General features: G+C 41.4%; 3 protein-coding genes across 8 annotated transcripts; all 3 read right to left on the reverse strand.

Moving 5' to 3' along the window:
- Positions 1-472: 472 nt before the first annotated feature.
- On the reverse strand, positions 473-4,795 carry mcoln3a (mucolipin TRP cation channel 3a). Of its 3 annotated transcripts, none has more exons than XM_085929820.1 (13): positions 4,714-4,795; positions 3,948-4,215; positions 3,712-3,879; positions 3,493-3,646; positions 2,931-3,012; positions 2,764-2,860; positions 2,596-2,695; positions 2,442-2,518; positions 1,952-2,101; positions 1,614-1,715; positions 1,369-1,491; positions 1,098-1,304; positions 473-954 (listed from the first exon to the last, which is right to left on the reverse strand). In XM_085929820.1, exons 2-13 carry the CDS (start codon positions 4,173-4,175, stop codon positions 799-801), a joined length of 1,644 nt encoding a protein of 547 aa, XP_085785946.1. In that variant the 5' UTR covers positions 4,176-4,215; positions 4,714-4,795; the 3' UTR covers positions 473-798. The 3 variants fall into 3 exon arrangements, with proteins under 3 accessions (XP_085785946.1, XP_085785945.1, XP_085785947.1); XM_085929819.1 differs by having other exon boundaries at positions 2,406-2,518; XM_085929821.1 differs by having other exon boundaries at positions 2,406-2,518; positions 3,948-4,131; positions 4,714-4,744.
- Positions 4,796-6,442: 1,647 nt separating this feature from the next.
- On the reverse strand, positions 6,443-10,311 carry LOC147046503 (protein THEM6-like). Of its 3 annotated transcripts, none has more exons than XM_085929847.1 (3): positions 10,173-10,311; positions 7,511-8,018; positions 6,443-7,330 (listed from the first exon to the last, which is right to left on the reverse strand). In XM_085929847.1, exons 1-3 carry the CDS (start codon positions 10,217-10,219, stop codon positions 7,220-7,222), a joined length of 666 nt encoding a protein of 221 aa, XP_085785973.1. In that variant the 5' UTR covers positions 10,220-10,311; the 3' UTR covers positions 6,443-7,219. The 3 variants fall into 3 exon arrangements, with proteins under 3 accessions (XP_085785973.1, XP_085785974.1, XP_085785975.1); XM_085929848.1 differs by having other exon boundaries at positions 9,514-10,311; XM_085929849.1 differs by lacking the exon at positions 10,173-10,311 and adding an exon at positions 8,650-9,477.
- Positions 10,312-10,576: 265 nt separating this feature from the next.
- LOC147046504 (protein THEM6-like) lies at positions 10,577-12,561 on the reverse strand. 2 transcript variants are annotated; one of them, XM_085929851.1, is made up of 3 exons: positions 12,460-12,561; positions 11,286-11,790; positions 10,577-11,220 (listed from the first exon to the last, which is right to left on the reverse strand). In XM_085929851.1, the coding sequence occupies exons 2-3, from the start codon at positions 11,784-11,786 to the stop codon at positions 11,113-11,115; spliced, it is 609 nt and encodes a 202-aa protein (XP_085785977.1). In that variant the 5' UTR covers positions 11,787-11,790; positions 12,460-12,561; the 3' UTR covers positions 10,577-11,112. The 2 variants fall into 2 exon arrangements, with proteins under 2 accessions (XP_085785977.1, XP_085785976.1); XM_085929850.1 differs by lacking the exon at positions 12,460-12,561 and adding an exon at positions 12,404-12,449 and having other exon boundaries at positions 10,577-11,790.
- Between the last annotated feature and the right edge of the window lie 120 nt (positions 12,562-12,681).

The raw sequence follows: 12,681 nt of genomic DNA on the forward strand, positions 1-12,681 counted from the left end.
GAAAAAAGTATACCAAATTGTCATGTTTTCCATCCATCCATCCATTTTCTGTACCGCTTTGTCCCCACGGGGGTCGCGGGCGTGTTGGAGCCTATCCCAGCAGTCATCGGGCTATAGGCGGAGGACACCCTGAACCGGTTGCCAGTCAATCACAGGGCACACAGACACGAACAACCATCCGCACACGCACTCACAACTAGGGGAAATTTGGAGTACACAATCGGCCTACCAAGCATGTTTTTTGGGATGTGGGAGGAAACCGGAGTGTCAGGAGGAAACCCACGCGGGCTCGAGGAGAACATGCAAACTCCACACAGGGAGGGTCGGAGGTGGAATCGAACCGGCACCCTCCTAACTGTGAGGCGGACGTGCTAACCAGTGAGCCACCGAGACGCTATGTCATGTTTCATATTTGTCAAATTTCAACCGTTGAAAAAAATTGTTTACTCATTGAAAGTAAGCTTTTATTTGCAGTAGTGTGAACTAAAACATGTCATTTCAGGTGAAGGGAACAAAAGTCTACACCCCCCTGCTTGAAAGGCAGGTTTTTTGCTTCATGATTGTTATAGTTTTTGGCTCCTCTAGATGGCACTCTGCTCAACAATTGACTAAAAGTGCACTGACTTGTCATTTCTTAAACCCTTTTATTTAAACCAATAGTGACATAGGTTAACGAATTACTAGAGGAAGTTAATTTGAATAAACATTGTAGTTTCACATAAAAAAAAACAATGAAGTTCTTCATATAGACAATTTGATTCCAAAACAGAACGATTATAAGACAATTAGCAACAAAAGTCAAATCTTCTTCCTACAGCCACAACAAAAACAAGACACGAGGCAGGAGGAAAGTGGCTCCTCGTCCGTTTGGTAGCGTCCAGACTCGGGCTCGTCTCTGCACTCGGCTATGAAGGCCTGGAGCTGGGACACGGGCACTTTTTCTTGCTGATGATGCTGCAACAGTTTGAAAATCAGGTTGGGGTCATTTAAACGCAGCATGTAGATTGGAACCTCCAAAGCGAAAGTAAAAATTCCACCAACTCGGAAGCCATCTAAATTTTGAGGGTCCGTTGTTATTTGCATGGCGGCGGTCTGACCTTGATAGTCTCGTAGGTGTCGGTGATGAGAGCGATGAAGAGGCTGAGCACCATGTAGATGAAGAGAGAGATGAAAGAGTAGAGGTAGAGGCGACTGAAGAGCCACACCATGTAGCCATTATTGGGCATCTTCAGGAAGGTCGCGTACATGTCGTCGCCGTTGATCAGTGAGAAGAGACATTCGGTCACTTTGTCGAAGGTCCGGAACTGATGACAAATTGTTGGAAATTTGTAATTGAAGTAAGTGAAGGGACATGACTCGAGGACATACTTTGTCATGGTACGGCCCAAGCACAATCCAGCCGCAGAAACAGTAACCGAGGTAGATCATGGCTGCGCAACAGCAGAATCGGATCACGTTTGGGAAAGCCGCTCTCAAAGTCAAGATTAGGATCTGTTAAAAAAAAAAAATAAATAGATAAATAATAGTTATAATAATAATAATAATAATAATAATAATAATAATAATAATAATAATAATAAACTATTCTCTTCACACAAGATTATTGCTCTTACGTTGTATTTCTTGAAGAAACCGAGGTACCGGATCACGCCCACCCACACCATCATGGTTGCTGTTCCCAGCAAGATGCTGCACTCGTCATAACTGGTCATGAACTGAGAAAAAAAAAATCTGTGTCAAAAGATTTCTGGATCGACACCACAGCGCCATGAATAAGTTGCAAATTAAATACAAAGTCATTTTCGGCCAGAATTATACAATTTAATCGGTCGTCTGACTAACGGGTCAGACCTTTGCAGCAACCTACAAAGTGTTTCTAAACACATATTTATTGATTTTTCAGCAGTCCTGCTCACTAACACATAAAAATATTCTATGAACAAAAATACACCTTTGTCTGTATTCCGATCTTCAAAGTCGAACCCACGATGGTCAGAGTGTCGCTAACAATGATGAGGATGTACCAGCCATTCACAAACTCCAAGCGGTCGGACATAGTAACAATTTTATTGTAGTATGCGTGGAAGAATGTGTTGAACTCCTGCAGGGGATATGCACGTACAATCACTAGAGAAAGACTATGATGATGGTAAAGACCTGCAGAAAAATGGTTGTGAAAACAATAAAATGACCCATTGGATTTTGGAACACGGAAAGATTGGTATATTACAATTAATGTAAAGTTAAAGTGTTGTTTAAACCAATGTACATGACAGACATTTGCAATTTTATGACAGTCATAAAATCAAAATGGCCAAAAACTAAACCAGGGACTTTTTGACTTGTTTTGGTGCTCCTTTTTTGGTTAGCAACAGCAGGGTTTAAATAGCATCAACATTACTCACAAACTGGAGCTGGATGCCATTGATGACGGAACGTACGCAGAGAATCAGCGAGGTGAAGCAAGCGAGGATGACCACCGAATCGAAGAAGAGCAGGAGGTAGTAGTTTTTTCCGGCTATAATATCAAAACACAGATTTGGGGTTAATGTTGGCTGCGTTGAATTTCACAACAGAAATGAATTCTCATCTTACAAGTGCCCTCCACATTCCAGTCTCTGCATTCGTTGATGGTGACGTCATTTCCGACCGCCACTTTGATATTTCCACTATGGGCGTGATTATCGAACGTGATCTGCACCAAAATGTAAAACCGGTGAGTTGCCGCCATTTTGTTGTGCAATGGCATCAGTGGAAGCTGACCAGCACGTGGAAGATGTAACAGTCAGGAAGCTCGTGGTGCCTCACGGTCTGCAGGTTGATGGTTTTCAGGGTGAAGTAAACGTTGACTGACAGCAGCCTGGACGCAAGGAACGTACAACATGAGTAGGCCGGCAACCACACACACTTATAGTTTGACTTTTAATCACCTTCTAAAATCCAAAGAGAAGTTGAGGGGCGTGGCCAGACTGCCATTGTCCAGTGACAGCACAGGGTAGATGGAAATGCATTCTGAGTATGAAAGCATTATCAGCTATATTTGTTCCTCTGATAAACATTGGCTTCAACATGTTTTGCGGAAGATGCATTCTAACCCTCTTTGTGATTATTTTCCACTGGCGCTATGATTCAGACGGTAAAAATATAAAAGCATGACTCAATTTTTCTATATTTTGCTCTTCTTTAAAGTGAAACAAGACTCGTAGCATTCAGGTCATTAATAAAAGCACCATCTCTCTCCTGATACAAACTCAATCAATGACATTTTCTCAGCTGAAACACTTATTCTTTCAGAAATTTGGGGATTTATCTGCAGTTATTCTAATTCAATCAAATTTGGCCTTTAAAAAAAATCATATTGGCGGGAGTCCTGTTTGCTGAAACTATGACGGAATAGCCACCTCTAAAAAAAATACAAAAATACCAAATCCCTTATTTGCCAACAACATTACATTATGTTATAGTTTTTGAAACAGTGTCGTAAATTGTTACCAGTTTCAACGTGCGGATCAATGTAGAAGGTCTCGTTTCCGGGGTCGATGTTGCTGTTTCTGTAAAACTCTTGGCAGACCAACAGTGGGGTGTACTCTCCATCAATCTTCTCATAAACCAGATTACCTACTGTCAGGTTTTGGAGATTGATGTACTGCGAGAATAGAAGGTCAATCAAAACGGAAACTTTGTCACCGCACAAGGTTTCGTTCAGTTTACCCTGTCGATGATGTAGTCGATGTGCTCGAACACGTCTGTTTTGGTGTGCAAAACGTGACCTCCAAGATGGCGGTCCTTGTATCCTTTCAGGAAGAGATGTCGGAACGCCATCAGGTTGTCATCTTTGAAAGTGACCATCATCTCATTGCTCAGTCCGAACGAGACCAGCTGAAAGAGAATGTGATCAAATTAAGGAAATGTTCTGTGATTCATCAGAAGCAGTCTAAATGATCCACCTGGGCGGTGATGAGGGCGATTTTTAATATTTGGAGCATCAACTTCCACGGCTTGCGTCCTCGCGCTTTGTACTTCTGGCAAGGGTTCATGAAGAAGTACTTGAGCCTGCGCCTCAGGTCCTCCACCACCCTGGGGTCCATGTTGGAGGTGCAAAGACTCCATCTGCAGTGGCCGTTGACTCTCCTGTTCTCCGAGCGGCCAGGCAAAAGGGGCTCAGATTCCTCCATGGCACCGAACACAATGAGACACTGCGAACACTTCAATGTGCTTCAGACACAACGCAACTTCAAGTTAGTGAATGGCTCCATCATTCCAGTCATTCTGATGTTTATCAAACTGGTTTTCCTACATGACCTTTCACCAGTTTTATGAGACAACAAAATTCTATTAAATACGTTTTTAAATTTTAAAAGAATGTTTTCATTCAGCGTAATAGATTTGTAGTGCGCAATATGGCAATAAATTGATTTTTTTGAAGTGCATCGCAAATACTAAATATGAAAGTCATCTAGATTACTGATATTCAACACTTTGCCTATTAATACTAAATAAACATAATTTAAATAGTAGTAATATAATAATAGTGTAAATAAATACAATGTACACATGCTGCACAACAGAACAAGAAAAAATAATGTATTTAAAAATCACTTATGCTACTTATGCTGACACATCTTGATACTATGATCAAACTATGATATTAAAAAATGGAGGGTAAATACACAATAATGATAACACTATTAAAAATGATCATATTGGACTTACCTATCACATGTGGCTGTGCATTGGTGGTGCTGCTTACACTACAGTACGCTCCACGACGACGACTTTCATACTTCTGTGTCATGTTCGGCTTTTCCAGTTATGGAAATACCATTTGGAAAAAAAAAAAAAAAAAAAAAGAAGAAGAAGCAGCAGCACAACCATAGAACACCGGTCAATGTCTGCCAATGTTTAGGCTGAATGATATATTTTAAAGAGATAACAAACCACATTGTGGCATTTGAGCATTAGCAATATAAATTACGAGTCCAAGAGCTTTTGTTTGTCTTGTTTTATTGTCTAATATTTCTGAGTAAACATATAAGGAATACCTCAGCCTGATATGGCCACAACATTTAGTAAACGACTCCTCTATGTTGTTAATCTGAGGCACTGTCTTCCCAACATTGTAAAAACAAGCATGACAACTTGTTCATAGGTGTAGTAGATACGAGTGTGATTGGCTGGCGACCGATTTACAGTGTACTCCGCCTCTCGTAACTAACTAACTAACTAACTAACTAACTAACTAACTAACTAACTAAATAAATAAATAAATAAATACATGCTAAGAGGAGAATTGTTCACTATATCGCAATCGTAAAATCTCTGTCACAATTGGATGACTTCATTCAGCCCTATTTTCGACTGTATTCATTTGAAAATGCCATTAGATACAACCAATACACTTTTTTTTATTGTACATGGCTTCATTCCATAATGACCGTATTGACCGGAATAAAAGACGATGTTTTTTTGCATTGAAACAAGACTGAAAAAGTGGGGGTTGTCTTACATTCGGGGTCTTGACATTATACCCATTCACTTGTGCGCAGCGGTAAGTTAAAGGTTGCTGGTATTGACTGAGTATATTGTGTGACATGTGTGTCGACTGTGATCGTGTGCGTCTTTGACACAAAAGTGAGTATGTACATTTCATTGTTACTACTGTCTACTGTTGTGCCGTTTGTCTGATCGCGCTTTGTTTCGTGTGTGCGCCGTTTTATTGAGAGCTTCGGCGCACTCTTCTAGGTTTGCCTAGCATCGTACGAGTAGCCGTTACGTAGCGGCACGGTGACTAACGGTCGCCAGCAAATGTATTTTGTTGTCTCGATGACTTATGGTGTGTTGCCGATAGTATTTCATTTATAGTTATTTAGTATAGTGGAGCCGTTACGCGCAGTTAGTTATGTAATGTGTGCCGTCTACGAGTGTTGTGTGACCTCAGAGGTTGAGCGTTGACCTATGTGTTGTATATTTGTCTGTTGCAGAACCACACGCGCGCGCGCACGCGCACACACACACACACACACACACACACACACACACACACACACACACACACACACACACACACACACACACACACACACACACACACACACACTTCACACCCGTTTGACAATTTGCCTGTATGCCCCTATAAGCCACAGTGCCTGTTACTTTTTTGCCAGTAATTCAGTAAAGCAATCAAAACTGAACCACGTCTTCGCTCCTGTGTTCTGAAAAAGAGCGAAAAGAGCATAACCATCTGAGTTATGGCTCAGGCTTCCCAACAATAGCGGAAGCTGTTTGCATTATTTTAATGCAATGTTTTTCCTTATTCAGATTTGTTTCAAGACTACACTTGCATTTAGACTTCACTTTGATGGTTAATGCAGTTATTGCAATTTTGTTGTTTTATCACAGTATTTATTTACATTTCAAAAACCAGAAGCCATTCATTTACAAATATGATTGCAGTTTAGTTTAATATTTAAATATTCAGATATTAAGATGTGATAGACAGTTTTTGCATGATTGAATGAGGCAAGATAACATGCTTTTTCTCTCGAATATATTGTTATAATCATTTGTTTCAGATGTACTGTAATCATTTTCTGTGTAGAAATTAAATTTGGTGTTCAGAAAGTCTTTTTTCAAACTTGAGTCTTGAAAAAGAGGGGGGCGTCTTATAATCAGGGTCGTCTTATATTCGGGCCAATACGGTAATTTAAGATAACCCTGACAAGTCAACATGTGACTGTCATCAATCAGTCCATTCATAACATAAATAACATTCAAACATCTCAATGTTTATAATATTTTGGTCAGAAGATGAAGTGCAAGGTTTAGAAATAAATTATATTATCTGCGTACTGTATTGTCATTCAAAGTTGCCTGCAACATTATATTAACAGTTTTAAATACCACCCATCAAAACAGCAAGTGATCCCTTTATGATAAAATATTGACGTTTCTCTATGGGAAGCTTTTTTTGTGCATTTTTTTGTATCAAGTACTGGACAACCAACTCCTCAGAAGTGCGCACACATTCTCCTGTCTTGGCAGGAGATCAAGTTGCTTCCGCATGCCTGTGTGAACGTATCGCTCACTTTCATGATCATAAGTCCATAGTACTTGAAATACGCCATAAAAAATAATACTAGTCACACACTGGGAAAAGGAAATATCATGAGGCCTTGGATGGCCCTCTACTGTGTTTGTATTGCTAACGATATGCATGCGTTCATTCGTCCTTCTTCTGCGCCAGTCCACTCTCGGCCCTCAGGGCTTGGCTGTTGGCTGAAATGAAGTTGACCCAGTGCTTCACGTCCTCGCCCAGCAGAGGACATTGGATCTGATGACACACAAAAAACGAGACTTGAGCAAACAACAACCAAGACACGCACTCTTGCTCATTTTCATTTCATCTAAATGTATTGAGCTCATTACACATGACCATATGATTCCACTTTTGACCTATTCAACAGTTTCAGTGTGGCCCACAACATGTGGCACACCACACAGTGTGGCTCACCTTCTTTTTGCAGACAAACTCAACAATCTCCTCAGGGCTGCTGTGCACCACGTTCTGCCTGCAGAGCAACACAGCAGACACAAAGCCGTCCTTCTTGGATACGAAGCGCTGCTCCAGGTAGAAGGCCTTGTCGTCCCAGCCCAGCACTCTGGTGCGGATCTCAAACGTCTCGGCAAACGCCAAGGAGCGCCGGTAGCGGATGGTGGAGGCCCCGATCACCATCTTGGCCCCCATCCTGCACAAGGCCATGAAAAGCCCATTGCGCATGTAGTGGTGGAAACGGGCAAAGTCACACTCGCGCAGGTAGCGCGAGTTGTTCATGTGGCCCTTGTAGTCCACGTCATGGGGAAGGACCACGCCGTCGACCCGTTGCTCCGCCAGCACATCATGTATGCGTGGCTGGAACAAGGATTGGATCATCACTTGCACTGCCCGCAGGAAATACCACACATCCACAGTGCAGAAGAGCACCAGGAGGCCTAGCAGCAGCAACAGCAGCAGCATGTCTCTGAATGGACAAAAAAACAGAAAAAGGACTGAATGATGGATGGGATAATAGAAAAATTGGCAACCTTAACAGTACCATTTTTTTAAAAACAATAATTAAAAACAATACTGGGTAAAATGTTGGAAGAGAACACAAAAACATGAAATAAAAAATTAAAACGATAAAAATATAAACAAATATTTCAAAAATATTCTTGGCAAAAAAGATATGAAAAAATATAATCGTTACAAAATAGACATATTACATATACATAACAGAATATTATATTAGATATATTATGATATAAATTATATGCCGTCGTCCGCCCACACACGGAGTGGCCTTTGAACATTATTCATATTACTAAATGTTTACCGTTACTGAGCCGGGGTGTAATACCAGTATTACCCACAAGATGGCAATATTAGAGCACCAGCGCCTCCAACTCTGAGGTCGTATTGATTAATGTGAACAACCACCGATCATTTCTTTCCACAGCGTTGAGCTTTCGTTTGAGGTGATGAGGGGTTCACAAATTTGTGTCCTCTAAAACCGCGGACGTATTCAACGTATTGTACGTATTGTTATTGTAAAACAAACATGCATGGCCAGTGGCTACTTTATTGGACAATGGCCGCTGTGTTGGACTCACCTTAACAGCACAGACTTCCAAATGAATATTCATGTAGCCTTTATAGTCCATTTCCATATTACTATCTAAATCCGTGCTTTATGGAAAGGACCAACGACTAGCCTTAATCGCACTGTTTTCGCACAGGTGACAGATGCAGTACAAATATGGTAAAGAATATTCAAATGCAAAAGAGCCCTTGGCGGGGGTGTACAGTCACAGTAAGCGTTTTTTTAGTTGAGCAAACTCTTTTCCATATGCATTTAAATGCCCTTCTGCAAACTGGTTCAGTAAAAAAGATGCACATATGTTAACAAAATTGCATTTTTTTTGTCATACATGTTTAAAAAAATGGGCGTTCCTAAGTTGCCTCCTGGAGCACTGACGGAAATGGTGTCACAATCAGTCGTTTAAGTTCCCCATCCCTATAATAAAATTAATGAGAAATGATCACCATAATTTTTTTTCAAAAGTCTATCATTTATATAACAATTGCACATCTATATTCCAACAGATGGACAAATATTAGAAATTTGAAATGTACAAGAATCGCATCAACCAATACCCAACTTGTACTCCACCTGCTATCTTTTGGATCTAACTACTGCATATTCCGTACAGTGTTGTATTATTAACGCAGACGAACGTGTCACTGCTCGCTCAAAATTTTAAAGCCATTCAGTTCAACCTTGAGAGGACATATTGGACCAGTCCGATGCTCTGGCTTTGGATAGTTAGCTACCTAGCTTGGCTGAGCTGAACCGCATAAGGCGATCGCGACTCCCCCCTGCTAATTCGTAATAAAGCATGTGCTGCGGAAATATTCCGATTTTAGTCTTCACCGGGGTTCTCCTTTGATCATTTTAAAAGCATCACACGACTCACCGTGAGTTGCTAAGGGAGCACTACCATCTGCTGCGATGAGACCAAGAAACCGGTACTGCTCGAGGATACAGCCAGCGTATCAGCATGATTTCCGGGTATGTGACGTCACCAAACAAGTCAGGAACCAAGTGTTGCGTGGATAAAATTATAACTGTAGATGACTACCAACTTTATATGCGTTGATTCATTTGTTTTCACGCAGTCGAGATAGTTAATTTGGCGAACTAACGGCGTTTAACGTTGGTGACATTAAACGTCGTCAACAACAGATGCAGCTTTCCACGGGAACTAAACTTTGCTGCCCCTAGTTTTTATTTTTACTTGTTCTTGAATTCATCAAATACGCCTGCTACTTGTTATGAACTTCTAGCGCTTGTAAATGAAATTTTTTTTGCATCGTTAAAAACAAAAACATTGCTTCCTTATTTTCCACCAATCACACACTACTCTTGCGTGGTACACCTTCACGGGCCTTTCGGAATTTAGACACGACAATTTACATTTTTGACCTGACTGGTTATAATGTTCAATTTCAGACATAACCGTTTGTCCCACAAGTTAATATTTTATACTGCAACAAACACAAATCCAACCCTTTAGCCCCCTTTTCCTGACCCAGACCGGAAATATTGAGCGCGGTTTTATTTTTTTTTACTCACTTTTTAGCCTCTTTCATGATGTAAACCCTTTCTCCGAAGGTGCCCATTACGATGAAAAATGAATGTTTCTCAAATTACGTGATGTCCTTAAACTTGCCTCTTCGAGGACAACGTATCTGCATTCCTTACTGAGGAGTTGGCGCCTTTGCACGATAACACGTAGATGTGATGACTTTGATATCATGCTGGTGAACTAATACCCCTTAAAGACAAAAGTAAATTGTCATTTCATAGTACTTAATACCTCAGGCCGTAATCATTCACCTTATAAGGCTAAACGTGTCATCCGTGTTGTGGCTTACACATACTACAGTACTTCTAAAAGTGACACACGTCTTAATTTTTCTCTCTCCCATTTTAACCATCAACCGTCTTGATTGGAGGTTTGAATAATTGTACTCAGATGCAAAAAGTCAACTTTAATTCACAGATTTATAAATTATCCTCATGACAAAAATTACAAATAGTGATCCCTGTACAATCGCAGATTAGCATTCACAAATTGATTTTTTGTACTTAGGCCAAAGTAATCGAAGTATTACGTTGGCATTGCCTGGTGTTTATCTTGATGTTGTAGTTGGGTTGAAGTAATTACAGAGCTTTTCTTCACAGACCTTGAATGCTTCTCATGTGTTGTCAAAAATGAAACAAAGAATGTTCCTGCTTCTTTTCACATGCTATTATGTGACTTAGGCTAGTGTTGATGAGCCTTGTGTGAATGTGGTTTGTTTGTAACTACAGAATATAGCCTTCGTGTAGCATGATCGTGTACATGCTAGATGCATGATATCTGCTTTGCCGTCATCTTGTAGCATCTATCCATAATTTCTTGTGCAATCCCCTTTCTAGAGGGACGTCAATTATTCACAGTTTCGCTATTCATGGCAGGCCCTGGTCCCATGAATCGCGGAGGTTCCCTAATAACTTTTAATGTCTCTGCTTATTTGTCTTTCTCTATGAGTCCACTCTCTGCTCTGAGGTGCTGACTACTGGTTGAGATGAAGTTGATCCAGTGCTGGAGGTCCTCTGGGAATTCGGGGCGCTCCACCTGAACGGACCAATGCCAAAGTTAAATCCCTCTGAATGGGACAAATGATTCTGTTGACGTCTTACCTTTCGCTTGCAAAGATACTGCATGATGCTGTCTGGGCTACTACGTAGGACAGTCTGCTTGCAGTACATGACGGCGCACACAAGCTCATCTTTGCTCGACACAAACCTCTGCTCCAGGAAGAAGGCTTTGTCGTCCCATGTCACCACCCGACTCCGCAGCTCGTAGGGCTCACCGATATAAAGTGGACGGCGGTAGCGGATAGTGGTCGCCCCCACCACCATGGAAGCCTTGAGGGCCCGAAGTGCCTTGAAGACGCCGTTGCGCGTGTATAGCGAGAAGCGGGCAAAGTCGCACTCACGCAGGTAGCGGGCGTTGTTCATGTGACACATGTCGATGTCACGTGGGGCCACCCGGCCGTTCATGACCTGCTCGCCCGTCACATCGCGCACGGGAGGCTGCAGCCAGGCGCGGATGACCACGGCAGCCGCCCGCACGAAGTACCACACGTCCAGGGTGCAGAAGAGAGCCAGCAAGGCGGCAAGCAGCAGCAGCAACCACATCTCTCTGGAGGTCAAAGCGGGATCATGTGATGATGAGCAAGCAATATAAAAAAAAAAAATAATAATAAAAAGAATAATTGAGTTTTGAGATAGCCCAGCCAGAGTCTAGACCTAAAAGCAATTGGGGTGACCGGAAGGGGGACGTGCGAGAGATTTCCTCAGTCTGACACGTCTGAGGTTTTTTTTTTTTTTTTTTTATCCCCCCTCCACCCACCCACCCACACACACATATATATATATACATATAGTGCCCTTTGAGGTCATTTCATTTGTGGCCATATTAAGAATATTTTTTTAGAAACGCGCGCGCGTGATTAAAAATGTAACCAAAGAAAAAAACAAACAGAGGAACGGATTCGTGTATTTTTAATTATGCGTTTGAAGTATCAGTAATACTGATGATTAAGACCTAAATAAATAAACTCAACTTGTCTTGTGAAAAATTCAGCTATTAGCTTATGCATAGAATAACATGACTTGTTGGAAGGGAAAACAGGTCTTGCAAGACGAACAAGTGTACTTTATGCAGTTGGAATTTCAAGCAAAGCAGATCTCAATGTGCCAAATACGCCACACGAGACCTACATGTTTTCAATACAACAGCTTCAACTACTCACGAATTCGCTAACTCTGGAGGGAGCAGCACGAAGACAAACTTGAAGAAAAAACTCACCTGGGTGTCTTTGGTGGATCGCAACCTTAGAAAGTCATACTTTGGGGGGGGGGGGGGAGTAAACAATCCGTGTCAAGATACTCGGGCAACTTCCGATGGTACCTTTCAAAACAAAAGCTATGAACAAACTGACGTTGAGAGAAAGCGCCGAGAAACGACAACAAAGTAGGAAAAACTCACCAATGGTGGTTGAAAATATCCTCAATCAAGGCTATGACATAT

The sequence above is a fragment of the Syngnathus leptorhynchus genome, chromosome 14 (genome assembly GCF_054491065.1).
Source record: "Syngnathus leptorhynchus isolate UIUO chromosome 14, UIUO_Slep, whole genome shotgun sequence".
In the NCBI taxonomy this organism is placed as follows: Eukaryota; Metazoa; Chordata; class Actinopteri; order Syngnathiformes; family Syngnathidae; genus Syngnathus; species Syngnathus leptorhynchus.